This window comes from Delphinapterus leucas, chromosome 10 (genome assembly GCF_059928025.1).
Source record: "Delphinapterus leucas isolate spDelLeu-1000000601 "Yukka" chromosome 10, BTC_Dleu_Yukka2, whole genome shotgun sequence".
NCBI classification, from domain to species: domain Eukaryota; kingdom Metazoa; phylum Chordata; class Mammalia; order Artiodactyla; family Monodontidae; genus Delphinapterus; species Delphinapterus leucas.
In genome coordinates, this window is record NC_143138.1 from 27,949,048 (window position 1) to 27,971,729 (window position 22,682).

The 22,682-nt window shown below is 41.0% G+C and overlaps 2 protein-coding genes across 2 annotated transcripts in view; both read right to left on the minus strand.

The window, feature by feature from the left end:
• Nucleotides 1-14,274: 14,274 nt before the first annotated feature.
• C10H6orf141 (chromosome 10 C6orf141 homolog) lies at nucleotides 14,275-19,405 on the minus strand. The gene is made up of 2 exons (XM_022582091.3): nucleotides 17,753-19,405; nucleotides 14,275-15,200 (listed from the first exon to the last, which is right to left on the minus strand). Exon 1 carries the CDS (start codon nucleotides 18,626-18,628, stop codon nucleotides 18,053-18,055), a length of 576 nt encoding a protein of 191 aa, XP_022437799.1. The 5' UTR covers nucleotides 18,629-19,405; the 3' UTR covers nucleotides 14,275-15,200; nucleotides 17,753-18,052.
• Nucleotides 19,406-19,489: 84 nt separating this feature from the next.
• CENPQ (centromere protein Q) overlaps nucleotides 19,490-22,682 on the minus strand; it is a 33,703-nt gene continuing 30,510 nt past the window's right edge. The window contains exon 9 of the mRNA XM_022582088.3: nucleotides 19,490-22,240. Within this exon, the coding sequence (XP_022437796.2) occupies nucleotides 22,139-22,240 (102 nt within the window). The 3' untranslated portion in view covers nucleotides 19,490-22,138. The remainder of the gene's footprint in view (nucleotides 22,241-22,682) is intronic.

Genomic DNA, 22,682 nt, shown 5'->3' on the forward strand with positions numbered 1-22,682 from the left:
TAAAGGGGGGGGCACTTCCCTGGTGGTCCAGTGGCTACGACTCTGTGCTCCCAAAGCAGGGGGTCGGGTTTGATCCCTGGTCAGGGAACTAGATCCCACATGCCTCAACTAAAGATCCTGCATGCGGCAATGAAGATCCCAGGTGCTACAACTAAGACCTGGTAGAGCCGAAATACAAAAAAAAAAAAAACAACAAAAAACGATGCATGGAACTTCCCGGGCGGTCTTGTGGTTTAGACTCCGTGCTCCCAATGCTTCAGGGGGCACAGGTTCGATCCCTGGCTGGGGAACTAAGATCCCACAAGCCCTGTGGCGTGGCCAAAAAATTACATTAAAAAAAAAGATACAAGGCTTCCCTGGTGGCGCAGTGGTTGGGAGTCCGCCTGCCGATGCAGGGGACACAGGTTTGTGTCCCGGTCTGGGAAGATCCCACATGCCGCGGAGCGGCTGGGCCCGTGAGCCATGGCCGCTGAGCCTGCGCGTCTGGAGCCTGTGCTCTGCAACAGGAGAGGCCACAACAGTGAGAGGCCCGCGTACCGCACAAACAAACAAACAAACAAAATAAAACAGAAAAGCTATTATGCCTGCAGTTCCAGTTTATAATAGCAAAAGGATACAGATTAAAATCAGGTGAAAGAAGCAGCACATAAGACAGGGTCTAAGAAAGTCCCAGACACAGTCTTCCAGTGGTCCGCTCCCAGTGGAGTCAAGTGGACTGGGCTTACTAGCAGCAATGATGTGTGGCAATGTGCATGAAGTACTGGCAAGCAGAAAGATCACTCAGCCTTGGCTTCCAGGGTTTTTATTTGGGCTTTGTCACATACACTTGGCCAGTCACCCACATGGCTGACCTTAGTGTTTACCCTCCAGAGACTTAGCTATTACCACACAGCCAAAGACCACACCATAAACCATATTAGCAGAGACCATCCAGGTGGCCCAAGGTTCCCAGGTAAACAAATACACTTTATCAAGCAGGGCATTCCAAGGTTCGGGGGTTACCTCCCAGAAGCTCAGAGCAAAGGCCTGAACTCAAACAATTACATGTTATCAGTTTACTTAATACTTATTTGAATGATGCATTTTTAGTAACTTGCCTGTATAGAACCTTTCAAAAGCATCCAACTCAATGCTCACTTGTTTTGTAAGTGCAATGAATGAAAGTGGTCATTTCTAGGTTGGCTATATTAGAAAGACTATAAAGACAAGTTGCTAAAACAACAACAACAAAAAGAAACAAAGAAATTGCTCTTGCATCAGACAAGAGCAACATATAAAATAAAATAAACAAGACAACAATCAAGACTGGGAAGTAAACAACACAAAAATCTAGAAAGATTCTTCATTCAGATTGCTTGTCTAGTTTCTTTCTGTTATTTAAAGAATCTGAAGCTGAATACCTTAGACAATGCACTTTTTGTGTAATTTATGCCAGGAAGAAGATAGGAAATTTCAATCAGCAGACCCAAGGGTGCACCCTTGACCTTACCACAAAAAGTTGGTGAATGAATGCATGTGTGTGGATCTTTATTCTCTAATTCTTTTTTTCAGTTTTTAGCAATTTTTTTCAATAATATGTCAAATGTTAGATAATAGGGATTTGACAATGTTGAATTTTACCTAAGCCCTGTGCTTCTGGAAACAGGGAAGTTTAAAGGAACCTCACAGTTTACTGAAGAAAAAAGAAAAATAAAAGCCTTTCCCCATATGATTAGATAAGACTCACAAAACCCCTTGTTTACCTGTGACAAGGCCAGGCACAAATTCCTATGCTTTGCCTCATAACTTATCTCCTGAACTACTCATTTCACTGACCAATCAGAACAAAACACTTGTTAGACAAGTGTTAAGCTTCTCTCCTTCCTCCAGAGCCCTGAACTTTGGCCCACACCCAGCCCTGAACTTTTGCCCACACCTAGCATGAGCCAGCAGACAACCCTGCTCAGAATAGGCTGGCTTGGGGTGGGAGGTGTGAAAATTCTCTGACACTATCCCACCTGTCACCCCACTTCCATGCACCCTGTCCTTCCTGGCCTTGTTCACCCCTCTCTGTACTCCTAAGATGCTTGCAGACTTCATTATGATTGCAGCATTCACCCTACTACAATAGTCCCTTTCCCTGCCTTGCAATAGTCCTTTTGAACTAAGTCTCTGCTTTCTCAGTTGGTTTTTTATTTGACAGATGTGACTAAATGTTGGGGCTATACAGATTATAGGTTACATTTATGTAAGGGAAACTAGGCTAAAATTCATACTGAGGCAAGAAAAATAAGGTAAAGTTCAGGAGTGAATATGAAAATGAAGTTAGGGACCCACTCATTTGTTTTAAAGATTCTCAGGGGATTTTTACCTGAATATGTATATAAATATATTTTTTTGTCATGTGAATATTCTTAAATCTGAAAATGCTATATGCATATATTTTATATATATAGTATGTCTATGAACCTAAAATATTTTTTCTTTCTTTCCTTCTGTCTGTTCTTTATTTCTTTCTAATTTTCTTCCTTATTTCTCTTCCTTTTCCTCTTTTATAGACTAGAAGGCCTCTCTCCCCTCTACTGCTTTTTTTGAGTCACTACCCAGTTGGCAGCCAAATACTGCCCTTCCTTGCCCCCCCTCATGCTTTCCATGCCCTTTTAATCTCAGGCTTGGGCATAGGGCACAAAGCCCCTCTCCCTGAGGTCCACCCCTAAAACGTAGCCCAGCTCTGAGGCACTGAATGCTTTTGGTGTGTTTACGCCTTATCCATTCCAAAATCACTTTAAGTAGTAAATAATACCATTTAGATTGGACGATTTGATTAAAAATCTCAAACTCTACTCAGATGGCCTATTTCTGGAATTCTTTGTATTTCTGGTTCATGTCTTAAATCTGAGAGATTAGTTTTTAATTATTGACTAAAGAAATTGTGGTATACGTATACAATGGAATATTGTTGAGACTTAAAAAAGGAAGAAATCTTGTAATCTGCAACAGCATAGACAGAACTCGAAGGCATTATGCTAAGTGAAAATAGATAGAGAAAGACAAATAACATACCTCTCCTTGTATGGAATCTAAAAATATATATACAAAAAAAAAAAAAACTATGTTCATAGATACAGAGAACAGACTGCTGGTTGCTAGAAGCAGGGAGTAGAGAGTAGGAGAAATAGGTGAACTATTTTTTGGGTGGGATTTTTTGGTTTTGTTTTTGTTTTTTTCTCGGTATTTTTAGTTTAGATAAATTGAAAAGAAAAAGAGATAGAAGAGTTCATCACCAGAATGTCCATACTACAAAAAATGTTAAAGGAAGTCTTTCAGGCAGAAAGAAAATTATACCAGATGGAAACATAATACACAAAGGAATGAAGAGCACTTGAAATGGTGACTATTTGGATAAATACACAACTTTAAAAAAAATTCTTACTATTTAAGTGCTTTAAAAGATAATTAAATGCTTAAACAACAAAATAACAATGTACTCTGGTATTTATAATATATGTAAAGTAAAATGTGTAAGAATAGTATCATAAAAACCAGAGAAAAAGGAATGGACATATACTATTGTAAGTTTTTATACTATATGAAGTGGTGTAATATCACCAGAAGATAGAGAATGATAAATTAAAGGTGTGTACGAAAACCCTAAAGCAACTACTAAAATAACAAAACAGTTTTATAGCTAATAAGCCAACAAAGGCGATAAAATCAATTTATGTTAAAAAAAAAAAGATAATCCAAAAGAACAGAGAAAAACAGGAAAAAAAGAGCGAAAAACACTAACATAAATAGAAAACAAATAGCTTAACAATATCACATCAAATATAAATGGGCTAAGGGCTCAGATTAAAAGACTTATCCTTATCAGATTAAATAAACAATACAAAACCCAAATATATGCTGCCTTCAAGAAATGCACTTTAAATATAAAGACAAAAATAGGCTTAAAAGTAAAAGGATGAGGAAAAGATATTCCATACTAACACTAGTCACAACAAAGCTGGGAGAGCTGTATTAATATTGGACAAAGTAGATTTAATAAAAAAGAATATAACAGTTATAAAAAAGGTAATTTCATAATAATAAAACAATTAATCAAGAGGACATAACAGTTCTAAATATTTATGCCCCTAATAACAAAACTTCAAAATACATGAAGCAAAAATGGATAGAACTGCAAAGAGTTGTAGGTAAATCCACCATTATGGTCAGAAAAATCATTACTCCTCTCTCAATAGTTAACAAATACAGACAGAAAATCCCCAGCTTTCTTCACTCAGATCTTAGGAGATAAGGTTGAGTATATCCAGCAATTTTCTTTATACAGTCAGAATCAGAGCAATCAAGAAACATTTGATTGCTGGTCAGCTATCATCATTTCCAGGTGCTATATTAATTAGAGCCAGATGTGTGAATCAATACTGGGAAGTAGCAATATATTAAAGAAATTAATAGCCCAGGAATCAAGGAAACTTGAATTCTCTCACTTAATAAATACATGACCTTGGGCAGATTGGTTAACTTCTTAAAGCCTCATTTTTTTCATTTGTAATATTGGGATTATAACAGCATCACTAGGATCTATTACATATTACATTACCTATTATTATAATAACAATTTGAATCAGCTACAAGTCATTTTAATCCCTGACACACTCCCATTTGGTCTGATTGGAGTCTTTTTTGTCTCTCCCTCCGTCCTTTGTTTTAGAAAAAGAGCTTAGTTGATGGGAACACTGTTAAGTGTGGATATCACGGAAAAGATGTCACTGAAACTAACAGTCACTTTTTATGCAAAGAAATACAGCCCTTTGTTCTGTGCCTGCAGCTGCCTCTTTTAGACTTGGCTCAAGGTTTTCGTTAGTGCCTGCCAGACAGGATTATCTAGGATTGTGTTCCAGCAAGCCAAAGTCATGCCAAGCAGAGGAGTCAAGTAGTTGTATATATTTAGTATCATGGCATGAAGCCACGTGGTGTGAAGAACACACTGCAGCAGGAGCAGACCTAAGTCCTAATCGTAGCTCTATTAGGAAGAAGTGCATGACCCTTACCAAATCTGAACTCTCTGGGTCTAAATTGCACTACCCATAAAATGACAGAATTTGATATGCATGGTCACTCAGTTTCCCCAAATTCTATGTTACTAGGAATGACTCTTTAGAAACAAAATGTTCAGAAGACTTCAATCATTCATTTACTCCTGCATTTATTGACTAGTTTCAATTCAGTAAGTGCCAGGAGCTGTTCTGTTCTAGACATTGGGGATTCCATAGTTGGGGGCAGGGGGTAGGAATGGTCAGGGGAAGAGTCCTTGCTTTCAAGAATTTTTAATTCCTTGGAGAAAAAGAATGGTACACTAAAAGGTAAATATATAATATAATGGCAACCAGTAAAAACTTGAGGAAATATTGCTATCAAGAAGGCAATAGGTAAAAGATTGTTCAATCCAGTCTATTAATATAGTTCCTTTTTCATAGTCATTCTAACACAAAAGGGAAAGATATTTCTTTCTTGATCAAGTCAACTAGAATGAGTTATCTCTCAGATGCATGGTTAAAAGTCAGTAGCATAAAAAGGTAGAAAATTTAGTGACAGCAAAATGAAAGAGTCAACTCTGACAGAAGGGGATACAGACATAAACAAATGAAAATGCTTGTCAGGCAACAAAAGAGGGGAAAAAAATGAGAAATGCCAGGTATAATTCTAAGTATATTTCAGGAGCTGTGTATTTGTTCATTCTTAACTTGTCACAACAAGTCAACCATTTATGTATTATTACTATTTTCCTCAGTTTAAAATGAAGAAATGAAGGCTCAGAGAATTTGAGTAACATGCTGAAGGTCTGTGCTAGGATCTGCACGCAGTTCTCATTAAGTTAAAAATCAGTGCTCTTGGGCTTCCCTGGTGGCGCAGTGGTTGAGAGTCCACCTGCCGATGCAGGGGACACGGGTTCGTGCCCCGGTCCGGGAAGATCCCACATGCCGCAGAGCGGCTGGGCCCGTGAGCCATGGCCGCTGAGCCTGCGCATCCGGAGCCTGTGCTCCGCAACGGGAGAGGCCACAACAGTGAGAGGCCCGCGTACCGCAGAAAAACAAAAAAACAACTTATTCCCAGTCTTCCTAAATGAGAAACAGACTTTCCCATTTTTTAGAGTTATGTATCATTATTAACATCTGGGATGTGCTTTACCCTAAAATTCTGCACAACATTCTCATAAAATAAAATTCCACTCGATTGAGGGAAGAATGTAACACTTTGTTTTTTCAATTCACTTAAGGTTATTTGTGATGGCTGCCCAGGATAAAATTATTTCATCACTAATGATTCCTTTTCCTCTTTCAGAAGAAAGATACATCTACTGACTGTTTCAGTGATGACAATTTGGTGGCACTTGTTAGTAATCTGTTTGCAGCAGGTACAGAGACCACAGCCTCCACGCTGTGCTGGGGGATTCTGCTCATGCTGCGATACCCTAAGACCCAGAGTAAGTCTTCTAAAATTCAGAGCATTGTCTGAAGGAGAGGAAGCAGAAACTCTTGGACTGGACAATGCAGAATTCTAGAGTTGCCCTGATACCTTAATTTTTACCCTTGAGGATAGTTTGTACCTTTAGTCTCCTCGTGATATAAGAAAGTAGATTTTGCCCTCTAAGCAACCTGAGATGGTCTGAAGGCATCACTACGTGCAGGTCCCCAGAGGAGCCCTAGGAATAGAGGCCTGGAGGTGGAAGCAGTGGGGGGAAAAGATGAGTCAGAACTCAGAGAGCACTTGGGCTTGACTTTCACATTTAAAGAAAATGGGGAGACTGTTTCAATACCCGCCTCCCACTGCAGACTGTAACCGTGCTCTGTTTTATCCAGAAAAGGTCCATGATGAGATCGCCAAAGTCGTGGGTGCCTCGAATGGCACACCGAACTCAAATGCCTTACGAAGATGCTGTCATTCATGAAGTACAGAGATTTGCTGATATCCTGCCCGCAAGCTTACCCTGTGCAACCACCACAAATATTATATTTGAAAATTACTTACTATATTCCAAAGGTAAGGGTTTAAGAAGAGGGGTGAGGGGAAAGGGAAAGAACATCATGCTGCTCAAAATCACAGAGGCGCTGAGATGAACTGGTGAGAGCTAGGTAGAGCGTTTTGTTAGAAGGAGCCTTGGAGTTGTGGGGCATCTAACTGACCCCGTGCTACTGCTGTTAGGTCCTTTTGTTTCCCTGAGCCCCAGTCTTCTCTTTCATGGAATGGAAATAATCTAGCACAACTACGAGGAGAAAGTCCATGTATGATGCCCAGGCATATAAATGAATGAATGGATGAATGGATGAATATTATTTAACAAAACACTTAAAAGCAGTTGATTGCTTTCTGTCACTTGAAAACTATACCAATTCCTGCGATAAAACAGCTAATCACAATGATAGTATGGCAAAACTTTCTTCAAGAGGAAACTGAGGGCTTCCCTGGTGGCGCAGTGGTTGAGAGTCCGCCTGCCAATGCAGGGGACACGGGTTCGTGCCCCGGTCTGGGAAGATCCCACATGCCACGGAGCGGCTAGGCCCGTGAGCCATGGCCGCTGAGCCTGCGCGTCTGGAGCCTGTGCTCCGCAACGGGAGAGGCCACAACAGTGAGAGGCCCGCGTACCGCAAAAAAATAAAAATAAAAATAAAAAAAATAAAAAATAAAAAAAGAGGAAACTGATTCACCAAGCTGAAGCAGTGAACATTGCCCTCGATTTCAAGGCAAGCTTTTGCTTTTATTATTATCTTAGTGTAGTTTTAGTTTTCAGAATACTCCTTCCCATATCAAAATTAAAACTACTTTTGTTGACAGCCCTACATTGTTTCAGAGTATGTGGCAAGCTATGGAAGTGGGGTAGCTTACTTCTGAGGATTTGTTTTGATGGGCTTATTAAATTTAGTTTGTCCACCGTCACTGTCCCTGGAGATAAAAGATCAAACCTTCACAGAGCCCCCAAACCCACCAGGAAGGCTCAGAGTCACCAAATGAGGACTATTTAACTCCCATCATATGAATTTAGCAACTGGAATTTATCAAAAGTTAAATAACATGCTGTTATCACATAGCAGATACATGACTAAGAATTTATTCCCAGTTCTGAATCCGAAGCTTGTGTTTTTTAGTAGGTACCGAATGAAAATTTGGTTGAGTACATGACTACTCCACACTCAATCCTAAGCCCCACCTCCCCCTTCTCCACTTCCTATTCCTTCTAGAACACACTGCTTCACAAAAATTGCCATCCAAGGTCACCATACATCTTAAAGAGCCACTTTTTTAGGAAGAAGTTTCATCTCTGTCACTAATAACACTTTTATCTCTAGGGCACTGAGGTCATCCCTGACCTCTGTGCTTTGGGATCAAACACAGTAGGAAAAACCAGACACATTTAACCCTGAGCATTTCATTTCCTTAACTCTACCAGGAAGCTTATCAAGAAGGAAGCTTTCATGCCCTTTTCAGCAGGTAAGGCATCTTACTTGAGAAAGGTGATTTGAAAAATCTGGAGAGATTTGGCTTTGTCTTAGGCCAGTGCTAAGGTTTTATCTTTCCATGTGGCACTAAACTTCAGAAGTATGGAAGAGTCCTCCCCCGGCTTTCAATTGGCTGTAGGACATTAAGCATTGGAAGGACATTTTCTTAGGGAGTCCTTGAAGATTCCTTGTGGGTGAGGCTAGGTCGGGCAGAGCCTCAGGAATTTGAAGAGAAAGTCAAGCAGGGCAACGATGGGCAAACCCACTTCATTCCAACCAGAGAAGCTTTGTTTTAATTGTGTAAATACCAGTGTTTCTCTTAGGATTTCTTGAAGAAAGCAAAGCGGGGAAAAGAAAAGAGCTTTACATTAAATTTGAAATCCATGAACTAAATGAACTTACTCTATAATTGTCTGGATTTCTAAGAACCTGAAATGAGTTCTCCATTTCCAGAAAAGAGTCTTAGCAAAACTTCACCATAAGCAGTTTGTCATCTTTGCACTTGTACAAACAATGGCTTAGCATCACTCCAGATTCCCATTCAGTGATGGGTAAACAGCAGTCACCCCAAAAATAGACTTTCTTTACCTACTGATAACTAAGGAATGCAGAGAGATACAAAGCACAATCCATTCTCCTAGTTTTTACACACATACACACATAGGTACAGGATAATATACAAGAAAATGTTGCACGTATTCATGACTCCTGCTTTAAAAGGAAAAACATAATATCACACTTGGAACAAGAGGTAAAGTAAATGAAAAGTAACATACATGTATTCGCAGTGTTTCGAGCTCAATTTCTCTCAACACTTCCTTGCATTATAGTTTTGGGGGGAAAAAATGCCACAGAAACATAAACAATGATCTCTGGAGGATACGCCAGCTACATCTAACTCCAAACCTTCATTTTACAAGTGAAGAGATACATACTGATTTCCAGAGCCCTTTATCAGCTCTTGGACTTACTACTGTTCATCTTTAAAGAAACTATGTTTTCTATCACACCCTGTGAACAATAATTACTTTGACTTTTATTCTTGAGCTCTGACTGACACTGTGTTCAGGGCTTCCGTGGTTTCTCATGCACCTGGACCCGGAGCTTCTTCGGACTACAAGGCAGCAGCAGATAGATTTTTGCAGGGTGGCCCCATCCTTAAAGGATTTTGCCCAGCTTACCTCAGGAATTCTACTTTAGGAAATCTAGGAGTAGTAATACTGTTTTTTATCATACACAAACAGAAATATTACTAAAATATAATCCCAAGCAAGTGTCACAATAAGAAAAAGTATTATAAAATCAATTTTATGCCTGAACTGTGAGAGCTAAATCTCTCCAAACCCTCATGTTTCTCTGGTTGTGTTTGAAGGCACTCTTTTCCCCAGTTCTATCCTTATCACTTATTACTTACTGCATTAAGGTAGAGATTTTACTTTCTCTTATATAGGGATTAACAGAAACAGCTTTGATTCGAAATCAGGAAATCTGAGTTTGAATTCCAACCCTTTCAGTCCCCCATTCTTATGACTTTATGACTAAATGTTGGCAGTGGCATACTTAGTGAATGTGACACCAGTAGCAGATAATTTTTAACACTAATATGAGAAAATAATATTCAATAATAATCATAAACTAAAACAATAACTTTGATCCTTCTGTGAGTCTCATATAATAATTATGTATGTAAACTACTGTCAAGTAACTAATAAACTTTAATAAAACTGAAATGTCTGCAAAAGAAACAGAACTACTAAATTATACAATTCATGGGATATTTTATTTTCTTGATTCATTCTTTAGTTTTAAAATGATGAATAAATAATAAATTTCATGTTAATTATCCAAATCTAATGAAACTGTTCATGTGTGAACTAAATTTGCACTTATTGAACAAAAAATATTACATTTTGCTGTTTCCCTATTTAAAATTTTATACATGTCACATATAATGGCAGAATTGAACTCTAGTTCTTTTTCTAAATCACTACAACCACTGGGTTACAGTTTATATTGAATCTACTCTTTTTTTTTAAAAGAGTTTTTTTTTTTAATTAATTAATTTGGTTGCACTGGGTCTTAGTTGCGGCAGGTGGGCTCCTTAGTTGTGGCATGCAAACTCTTAGTTGCAGAATGCATGTGGGATCTAGTTCCCTGACCAGGGATTGAACCCAGGCCCCCTGCATGGGAGCAAGGAGTCTTAACCACTGTGCCACCAAGGAAGTCCCTGAATCTACTCTTAAAATGCAGGAATATATAGGGGTCGGAGACACAAAGTGCATTCCAAGTGAGTAAGAAAGATTCTGAACTCTTAGGAATTTACTCTCTAAATGAATGCATGTAACTGATTCTGTGTGTGTGTGTGTGTGTGTGTGTGTGTGTGTGAGAGAGAGAGAGAGAGAGAGAGAGAGAGAGAGAGAGAGAGAGAGGTAGATTGACTTGGGGGGCAACACTGAGAGTTCTTTAAATTGTCTTCCACATAGAAAAAAAATAATAAAGGACAATGAAAATGTGCTCATTGGAGGCTTACCTCTGTATTACTAAAGTTCAAACAGTAATCACAGGAACTTTTTAGAATTTAGATCAACAATAGATTTTTTTCAGAGACAAGTATTTTATTACTAAGTCCGTGGTGATGATAAAAAGCACATTATCATTTTTTTTTTAGTCCAGCATTATCATTTTTTTTTTTAATCTCTGAAGATGTTGTACTGCTTATTTTTCACTCTTGGGGCAAACCCTGCCCATTGCCTAAATATAACCCTGCCACTGAATATAGGTCACAGAACCTCCTTTCTTCTACTCCCGTATTTTGATTTAATATTATTTCAATTGTAAGTTTGCACATTTTCCCATCCAGTTATGTTGGGATGGAAAGACTGTAAACCCTGAACCTATAACCCCAGAAATCTGGGTCAATATTGAGGCTGGCTTGGGAAGTCCACAGGCTTGCACAGGGTTTCTCTCTGAAACATGGACATCAGTGGTCAGAGAATGCTTACACAAGGTGACTGTGTTCACAAGCCCTCCCCTTCAAGTTCTTTTGATTTAGTAAAAATTACCTGGTGCCCCGTATACCTCCCTGTCCCTCTCCCAAGTAAGTTGAATTCCGGTTATGCAATTGTACCAGCTTTTCCATGGACCTAACAGGCTTTCAAAATAAGCTCAAAGTCACAAGAGTTTTTAGACGTAAGACATGTGCCTAAGGATGATCCAACAGGCACACAAATCAGCTTTAACACTCATGGTTCCAAGCCTGGAGCAGGCTGTCCAACAAACCAGCCTTAAGATTAGGCTTGTGCACTAACCAACCTCAGTGATCACTGGGTAATACCTAGGTGAACCCTGACTTTTCTCTCAGTAAGGTAGTATTAGTCCATTACATAGCATTTTGGGTACCAACAGTCAGGGCTGAACTATGCCAAAGCATATTTCACCCCATGAAGAAACTACTTGCGGTGCTGCATTCCGGATGTTTTTAAGAAATAATTATAACATGATTTTCTCCAAAAAAGAATTCTGTGACTGGACCTTCCAGAATTCTGTGACTGGGTCTTCTAGTTTCTAACTTCTAGCTTCTAACAGAAAAACAGTCTTAGTAAAAACCACTGGTTTGGGTTTGATATGGTTTCTTGTGTTGTATGCCTTTTGCTCTTAAAAACAAACAAACAAAACAAAAGCTGGTTAGGATAAAAATTAAAATCGACAATAACAATAGTAACAATAATAATAATTTTGAGTATTTATTGTATACCAGGCACTGTTCTAAGTAGTTTAAACTTACTCCTAGAAAAAAATCCTGAGGCTGATACTATTTACCAGGTGGTAGAACTTGAATCTACAACCTCTGGAGCAACTAGCCTGGGAAGGCAAACCACAGCCTCTACTGCAATCAGCCCAGAAAGACCAGGACTTACTTGGTCAATGACTGCCAGCTTCCCTCTTTTTCTCTTTTCTTTTTTTTTTTGCACCCTTCCAACTCAGGACCTACCAGAGAGAGCCCTAAACCATTATATAAGAAGCCCCTCTTGATAGCCCACCTCTAGCTTTCCCATGCTAGTAGCTTCCAATCAGAGCATACATGAAACCCCTCCTTTCTTCACTGTTGTCAAACAAAAATTGTACTAGACCGAGTTAAAGAAGCAAGGAAGACTTTATTCAAGTCTATTGCAATAGGGGAGAGAGACGGAACTCAACTCCTTTGAAACAAAAGGTGGGATAGCTTTTAAGCACTGGGGTGAGCTAGTGGAGAAGTACTAGAGGGGGAGGTTGGTCAATGCCATTAAGCCATCCGTGTTTGCTAACTAAGGCTTATGAAGTTGGGCTCTGACCCCCCCTTGCAGAGACTGGGAGTCAGGGGCCCCCATCTTTCTAGATTACATTTCAAAGGGATGGCTTCCAGATGCTTGAGAAAGAAGGTCCTGTTCCTGGGTTGTAAAACTGGCAAGACGTTGGGAGATTTATATCTCAAAGGGGCAGAGAAAGAAATTTACAATTGCAAGTTTTCTCAAGTAATGCTCTAAAGAGCTCAGGAGCTATAGTCAGGAAGAAACCTAAGGTTTAGTTGAGCTGAGAATAAAGTTAAGATCATCTTGGTCACTGTAAAACTTTCCCACTGCCCCGCCTGCCTTTGCTCCCTGGCCCAGTGCAAGTGATGCTGGCTGACTCCCCTTCTATAACCAAGCTCTGAATAAACAGCCTCTGATTGTCCTACTTTTGTGAAGCCTGCAGCCCCCTAAAAGTAGTCATTCTATCTTACACTTAGAAATCTGAGTTTGAATTTAAATTTATTCCTTGCTTTAAAGCTAACCAAGTCTTATGTTTTGTTAACTATTAGCTACATTGTGCCTAATAAATGATTATAATTCCTTATTCTTTCCAAAGTAAATTGGACTGTTTCTTATCTTCATCTACAGAAGAAAAGTTACAAAGATTTGCCCTCCCTAATGAAAGAGCCAAGTACTGACCAGGGTTATAAGGATGTCAGGGTGTTCAAGAGTCACAGCCTGCTTTCTTATCTGAATCAGTTGATTCAAATTCAGGCTCTACCTCTCTCCCCACCCCCTGGCAATTCATTACAAGTGGCTGGCGAGTCTTGACTCAGCTTGCAAGTGTTGGAATCCGGCTTTCTTTAATGACTTCCTGCCCTCTTCCCTTAAGGGCATTTTTAAGTAAGTATTGTTTCACATTCTTAGACAATAAAAGAACCACATTTCTGAAATAGTTTGAACTCCAATAACCAATCAATCTTTCATTAGGAAAACTTTAGAATAATAAGGCTCTTTAAAAAAACACTGCGAAGCTTTTTAGAGATCTCTGCCAATTCACAAATCAATATATGTTTCACTCTTTTGTAATCTCTAAATGTTTTCATAATTCTACAAAGTGTTATTACCATGGCATTGTTTTCCATATAGAAAAAGAAAAACCTTTAAGTTTTTGTAAGTGACAAAGTGGGATACAGAACTAAATATAGCATATATGTCAATGCTTCTCAAACTTTAATGTGAATCACCCAGGGATCTGGTCAAAATGTGAATTCCGATTCAACAGATTTAGAGTGGGGCTTGGAATTCTGCATTTCTTAAAAAATCATTCTTGGAATGCCCAAGCTTCTGGTTCACAGACCCCACCTTGGATAGCATCAGTATACGTTAGTTTACATAAAGACAATACTCAGATTTTATATACAGTTTATGATCAGAAAAGTGTATGTATATACACATTAAAACATCAAATAAATAAAACCAGACTGGAAATATACCAATTACTAAAAGAGATTTGGGGTCATGGGTGAGTTTTTGTTTTCTTTTATTCCATTTTTCTTTTTCCTCACAAAATAACATTTCCTCAAATTTTTTTGCAATGAATATAACTTTTTCTGTTAACAGAAAGCCTTTTCTCTTTCTCCTTTTTTCTTTCTTTCTTGTTTTTAAGCAGAAAGGCACATCAAGTGCTGGTGATGACCAACAAGAATAAGATCAGCGAGTCAAATGTAATGACTCTCAAAGGTGATGGAGGCTGTGGACAAAGGTTAAGAGAGGTTGACACTTGCTTGATCCATGGCAGTTATGTGACTATAATACGTGTCTTATGGTCACTTGAGTGGTCAGCTGGCTTCCAAAGTCCTTGCTGTGACTCATCCACATAAGACAATTGTAGATGATCACACTTTTGGTGAGGTGGAGGTAAGACCACAGAGCCAAGACCCAGTCATTCTCAGAGACTTCTTGGTATTGAGGATGCCCAGGCTTCCCTTCAGATTCACTCCCAGGACACTGTTTGGTTTCTTTTTGTTTTTTTAAATATATTTATATATTTATTTAGGCTGCATTGGGTCTTCGTTGCTGTGCGTGGGCTTTCTCTAGTTGTGGTGAGCGGGGGCTACTCTTAGGTGCAGTGCGCTGGCTTCTCATTGAGATGGCTTCTCTTGTGGAGGAGCATGGGGTCTAGGCTCGCAGGCTTCAGTAGTTGTGGCACATGGGCTCAGTAGTTGCGGCTCGCGGGCTCTACAGCACAGGCTCAGTAGCTGTGGCGCATGGGCTTAGTTGCTCCGCAGCATGTGGGATCTTCCCGCACCAGGGCTCAAACCCATGTCCCCTGCATTTGCAGGCGGATTCTTAACCACTGCACCACCAGGGAAGCCCCCAGGACACTGTTAATTGGGAAAAGATTCCTCAGCTTCCTCCCACAGCAGGGTTCTGCTTGGATTGGGAAAATCTGTGAAGCAAATTCAGTAGACTTCAACTTATTACTTTTTGAATCGGGGAGACATCTTTTATAGAAGACGTATACGCACATTATAGGCAGTTAGCAGGGGGGTTAAGTACTTTAAAAATAATTTTTACTTAAAGGAAAGAAAATTAACCCAAACGTATTTGGATTAAAGGAGTCCAGCTGACTTGAATACTTTTTTGACAGAAAAGAGATGAAATGAAAATTAATTGTGCCTATTCTGCTTTTCTGAGATGACAAGGGCATCAGATTTAAAATCCCTGGGGGCAAACAAACTAACCTGACAGGTCCTAAAGAAAGTACTCCAAGCTCCTACCCGCCAAGGGGAACTAAGCAGTCTGAGAAACCTCTTCAAAGACTGTCAAACATGGTGTATGTACCTTAGGCCTCTTAAACTCAGGATGAATCTTATCACAAGCTATGTATGTGGGGGGTGTCACTACTAAGGAATTTAAATTTACTGATCCATTAAATGTTGGGAAAAGCTAGAAATAAGAATTTTGTTTCAAGAATGCAGAAAAAAGTCCATAAAAACCACTTGTTTGGGTTCTATAAGATTTCTTGTGTTGTATGCCTTCTGGTGCTTTTTATTAAATAAAGCCCTAAAGCCTGGTTAGGATGAAAGTGAACTCAACAATAACGATAATACTAATAATCGCTCACTTTGAGCATTTATTATATGCCAAGCACTGATCTAAATATCTTTCATCTAACTTAATCCTAGGAAAAACCCTATAAGATTGATACTATTTATTATCCCTATTTAACAAATAAGGACCCAGAGGCACAGAGAGGTGAAACACTTGCCCAGTGTCACACAGTTAGTAAGAGGTGGAGTAGTTATGAACCCAAGTAGCTTAAGTCCTGAGTTGGCTCCATAGGGAAGGCAACAGAATGCCGCTACCGTTTTTGGTCAACTTTAAAGAGGCTTTTCTTGTCTCTATTCAAAGCTCTATCACATGGGGCATATGTTGACTCACAACAACCAAACTTATTGAGTCAGGTCTGAAATTTGTCTGCCAAGAAGTTTAACCTCACACTGGAGCCAGGCAGGGTTGTTGGATGAAAAGATCATTCATTTCATGGAGTCTGTATTACCTTTTCTACCTACCAAGCAGTTTTGAGCACAGATGAGCTCAGGTGCTGAATTCCTCTCTCAAGTGAGGATCACACTGAGAACTGCTAGTGATAAATCTCAAGCCCACAGGCCTGGCCAGACTCAGGGACATCAAGGTGATCTTAGTAGTTCTCATAACTGACTGAGTCAGAAAACCTAGGCTGCCCTCACTCATCTTTTGACTCCCTAGAAGTAAGTCCTAAAGGCATCCCCAAACTTTTAGGAGGGAGATGATCATATTCTTACGTACTTAGTAAGCATATGCAGTAACTAGCTTCGTGACCTACATAAGCCACATGGCTTCTAGGCCTAGGTTGGCTCAACTGTAAAATAGGGACATATCTTACCTATCTTGTCTGCCAAGAGGCAAGAGGTGGATCAGATGATATTTGAGGGCCTGTCAAGCTCTAAACTGAAAATAAGGGGCAAAGGAGGAAGAGTAAGGGAGGGGGCCCTCCCTGTTCAATAGTTTACTCCTCAAAAGCCAGAGTCCCATTTGTTTTGTTAATTCCTGCAGTAACCAGATAACTCCTTCAGTTCATCAGTTCATCTCTAGAGGGGGTGCTTTGCTCCTAACACACCTCCAAACCAGGCCCCACTACTAGAGTTAATAAAGATGGTGTTTAATAAAAAATAAACAAAATAAAAATGAGTTGTTTCAATAGCATCAGAAGAAATTTTTTTTTCAACAGTATCAGGAGAGATTTTTTTTCAATCCAGTCTCGACTACAAATCTTATTAGTAAGAAACTTCGAATAAGAATAAGATATACAGTCATTTTATGGCAAACTATATATTTCTATCTACCTTTGGAGCAGAAGATTTATCTGCAGTGTTTCAAACATTAAGATAACTAAAAATTTCATATTAATAGCATTTTTACTGAACTAAATTAAATACTTGGGGTAAAGCCCTTTGAAATAGCATTTCACCTTCAAAATTCAGTCTTCTGTTTCCTCCCCTTCTTTTCCTAGCTCCTCTCTTTTCTTCCTAACATTTAAAGGTAATAAAAACATTTAAAAAAAAGAAAGAAAGAAAGAAAAAGATGTGCACACCAGAAGACAGTAACAAAAAACGATTTTGTTTACTGGCTGTTTTGTTTTACATTTTATTTTCCCACTTTTTACTTTCTTTTTCAGTTTCAAAACAAGCCTCTCTCCCCATATATTCCCACCCCCACCCTTCTGCAGACAGCAGACTTCAAACTTCACTTCTGCTTTCAGGTCTTAAAGAGAAGGGGAGGGCGGGGAGGCAGAAAAGTGACCGAGAGTTATCTCAAAATAAAAATTAACAACAGATTTTCTTATTTCAAAATTCCCACGTTCTGCCAATTTGAAAATACCTTTCCTCCCCTCTTCTAAGGTCCCCAGACCGTCAGAGCATTTAAGCCACAGTATAAAGGAGGTGTCGTGTTGCTTACAGTTCTTCAGTCTGCACTGGGTGCCGTGTGCCTCCCTGAAGCCTCTTAAAAGGTTCTTGTTGTCGGTTAACTTCAGGCTGGAGTTTCCGGAAGAGCATTTTCTTTTCTTAAGGATGAGCGCTCCTTCACCAACTCCTGAACGTTCCTCGGGCTCCTCTTCCCCACTGAATCTCCTCGGGGAGTCAGGTCCTGAGGGACCGTGAAACTCTCCCTCCGCGGTGTGGACACAGGGGTCTCTCTCTCTCTCTCTGTGCCGAGGGCTCGGGATTCTCCAAGGGTCCCGGCGCCCCGCAACCGGTCTCACTCCGTGTTGGTGGTGAAAGTGACCGCGGTCATGGAGCGCTCCTCGGTCAGCGTGGTCATGCAGCCCTTCGCCCACGCGACCTGCAGGACTTCTTGTGTCACCTCATAATCCACGACCCGGACGAGGAGGGGTTTGGGTGGGTTCCCCGGAGCTCGGGAGGGAGCGTCTACACGGCTGCCAGAAATTCGCTTTTCCCTTGGAAAGAGAGGCGAAGGGCAGTCGGGTTCCCGGTCCTGTCCTCCCGCTTTGAAAAGGTCCTCCTCATCGGCCACTTCTTCCCGTACGGAGTCCCCCTGAGTCCCCAACCACCTCTCCGGGTTTAGAAGAAAGAGCACTTTCTCTCGGACCCAGGAGTCACAGTCCACATTCTCTCCGGGGCTGTGCTCGTGGGCGCCGCGCCGGCTGCTGCTAGCCCCCGCTACCGAGGGGTTCGGCGCGCCCAGCGCCAGGTGAGCCCCGCGCCCCGCCTCGCGCACAAACGGCCGGGAGCACCGCCCGCTGTGGGGCGAGGCCGCGAGATTCGGAGCCCCGCGCGGACCCGGGGCCCCCATCCCGGGAGGAGGGCCATTCATCCGGTGGATCTTCCGCCGGTTCTCGCAGCAAACGCCAGCGGAGCTCTGGAAAGCGCAGGACTGCCCGTCGGCCGTGGGCGTGGCCTCCGCGCGCCCCGCCTCCCGAGCCTGGGACTGTCCCCGCCCCCTCCCGTCCGCGCCTCCCTCCCTCTCTCGCGGCTTTCGGGCTTTTCAAAGGCGAAAAGCCTCACTTCTCCCGCAACCCCACGATCGCTCCCCCTCTTCTTACCTGCGATCCTAGACCTGCGGCCGTGATCTCATTTCTGAGTCTTTCCCCTCTCTCTTCTCAGTTCTATCCTAGTTTCCAGCCCACCACCGTTTGTCTCTAAACAACAGGAGACACCCTTGCACTGCACACACACCCGCACTGCCCCACGAAATGCCCAACACAGTGTATGTCTTCTTTCCAAGGACTCTCCTTGGAGTGAAGGAACATGGAAGTTAAAAAAAAAAAAAAAAGGCTTATTTAATCAAGTTCTTCTGATAAAAGTTTCCGTGTCCACTCCGAATCCACCCTCACCATCCTACCAAGATTATCGAATGCAGATCAAAAGCATCTGATTGGGAAAGTTGAGCCCTTTGAGAAAACGCCTTTGTATTGTTTGTTGTTCTTCGTAGGAATGCGGGAATGTCACACCGGTCTTCATTTTGGTTTTGGTCATGCTTGTCCAAAGCGGCATAAGTGCCTTTGATCAAACGGAAATAAACAAAACCAAACCGCTATAAGAACTTAAGGATTTAGAATTTTGTGTTCGTTTTTAAAATTTCCCCTTTCACTACTCCCCTACCTCCCTCACCCCCTCACCCACCCCCACCCCTACACACACACACACACCTGTTTAACCCCAGAAGTTAAAAATACATATATATGGATCTCTGGGTAGGCTTTCAGAATCTCTCGTTGCCAGGCCCTCTGACATACTTAACTTTGCCTGAGGGTAATGCGGAAAGCTAGCTAACAGAAAAAAGGAAGCTTAGTTTGTGATTTCCAGTTTGTCCTTGGTTACAGGTCCTTGCTTTATTAGAAAGTGTTCACTTTTCCTGTCTGCTTTAGAAAAAAATGACTGCAATGGTGGAAGTTTCTGCCCATACTCTGAAGGACCAAGTAGTATGGTGAAAGATATTTTGGAAAGAGAGGACCTTCTGATGTCTGCTGACTGGATGCCTGACCTTGGGCCAGTTACTGCTAAATTACAATTAACTAAATTTTTCGAGTGTATTAGGCAAGAATTGCTCTAAGCATTCGATATATTTAAACTCATTTATTCTTTTCTTTAAAATAAATTTCTTTTTGGCTGCATTGGTTCTTCATTGCTGCGCACAAGCTTTCTTTAGCTGTGGTGAGTGGGAACTACTCTTTGTTGCGGTGCGTGGGCTTCTCATTGCGGTGGCTTCTCTTGCTGCAGAGCACGGGCTCTAGGCGCGTGGGCTTCAGTAGTTGTGGCTCTCGGGCTCTAGAGCACAGGCTCAGTAGTTGTGGCGCACGGGCTTAGTTGCTCCGAGGCATGTGGGATCTTCCCCGACCGGGGCTCAAACCTGTGTCCCCTGCATTGGCAGGCGGATTCTTAACTACCACGCCACCAGGGAAGCCCAAACTCATTTATTCTTCACAGCAAACTAACGAAGTAGCTCTATAGTCTCCTTGAGAACTCTGAAGCACAGGGAGGTTAAGATCAAATACCAATAAACAGTGGAGCCAGGAGTCTCACAAGTTTAAATGTTTGGTCCTATTTTAAATGACCTTCTTTAAATGTTTGGTCCTATTTTAAATGACTTCATGTTCTTTTCTGTTCATTTACTTAACCAGGAATCACTGAGTGTGTGCTAAATGTCAGCTACTGTTCTAGGTGATGGAGGAAAGAAGCTGGATTGCTTGTCCTGTTGGAATTTTCATTCTTTACATCAGTTACATACATCAAATTCTCTGTTCAAACGTAGGAGATAATAAGTTAACTTTAACGCACAAGAAAATCAACTGCAGGCTAATGCCCTACCCTACTCTCAAAGATTCTACTCTTATAGGTTTCCGGGAGGGCTTAGAATGTGGATTTTTAGCAAGACCCTCAGCAATTTTGATGCTAGTGGTTCATAGACAACATTATAAGAAACATTACCAACGATAATACTCTAGACCATAGATAAACTCTAGGCCTTTTTTTGCTGCTTTCATGTGACAATAAGAACACTGTGTTTTCCTTCCTTGCAGGAATATTGGGAGAATTCCAATGAAGGTGTCTGTATTCTGAGGGAAGTGTAATGTAAACCACAAGATTTATTGCTTTCAAATTTTCATGCCAATGGGGATTGGGTGAGGGATTAGAGTGGGCATGGGGAATGGGGAAAACCTATTTGCTGAGGAGTGAGCCTGATTCACCCACCATAAAGCACCTGAATTTCTAGATGTCAAGAAGTTGTGTATTAATGCATAAAAGAGTGTTAAGAGGAAACACCAAATAAATTAAACTTCAAAGAGATAAAGTCTAAAAAGAACATAAACAAAGAAATAGGCAGCTTGCCTTCAGGATAGTGGTGTCTGCTATGCTTTAATATCTCACAGTGCATAAAAGCCTGATAAAGGGTGCTGACAAAGTGAACCCATTTACTTCCCCTCTGAATTGCCTACTACCAACTCTAATTTAAGGAAAAGAGGCTTTGTCATAAGGATATCAGGAGATTTGTTAGGAGATATTGACAGATTTGTTGGGAAAGTGGGAATACCAGACTTTAAAACAGGTAGAAATCAAAGCTGTTGCCGAGGGAATAAGGAGTTGGTACAACAGGAACAGATTTCTCCGCTGGATGGAATGCACTCCAACTCTCACACTTGTCCCTGTGGCATTTACTCAGGAGTCAAATTCCACTCAGAAGTATCCATCTGGCTCAGTTTATGCAACCTGCTTATCCCTTCACAAAACAGGACAGTAAAAGAAAAGGTACAGTCAAAGAAGCCTTTGGGGGATCCCCTTGGCTTCTGTAATGGAAAAGCAAACAGCTGGACTTCCCCCACCTAATAAAACTGTATGGTAGGGAAAGGTAACATTCCAAAAAAGAAGTCAGGGTGTTGTTAAGAATTTTTTTTAAATTGCACTGATGTCTATCACACTAACTATTATAAACAGAGTGTGGATATGGGAGTGACAGATAGGGTATTCTGGATAAGGCAACATTATGAGCAATGGTGCAATGGTGAATATGGAGGCACGTGTAGAGAATAGTTTTGTCCTTGACATTTCTCTTCTCTCACGTCTAAAACACTTTCCATGATTTTATCCATCCCGTGGCTTCAACTGCAACCTGTACTCTGATGATTCTCCAACTTATATCTCTATTATAGACCATGATGCTTATTTCCAGACTTGTGGTAGATTGTATTATTGTCTCAAATTATTTATTTCCTCATCCTGAAAGAAGATCATACTTCCTGGCTTGTGTACCACATGACTTGCAATGCTCCTTATTCCCATACACTTCTCTACCCCACTGATGTTGACTTTGGCCGTGTGACTTGCTTCAGCTTAAACAGGTGTGACGTTGGATGCATCTGAGCAAAAAGGAAGAGTCATTGCAAGGTTGGCCTTGGGCAGGCTCCAGAGCTGCCATCTTTGCTGTGATCTGGGAATGAAGACAGTACATGGGACAGAGCTGACTGGAATCCAGCAAAGTTACAGCAGCTGATACATATTCTAAGCAAGAAACTTTTGTTACAGTAAAACAATGAAATTTGAGGGTTGCTTCCTACCACAGTCTAACCTAGTGAAAAATGTTTCTGTTTAATTTTCTATTGGACACCTTTTTTGAATGTCACTTGAGAACTAAAATGTTGCCTGCCATATCAGTAAACAAAGGATGTTGCAGCCATTAAGCCATTACATTACAGCTGCCCAGACTGTGGGCCCTGAGGGAACTCAGGATGGAGGCAAAGGGGCTGCCCACTCCAAGCCCATCTAGCCGTCAGCCCCGGCAGTCACCCCCGACGGTGCACCTAAGGAAACTCAGGATGAGAAAGCATAGGATAACTGCCCCAGATAGCTAACTGGCCCCAGATAGCTGGGGT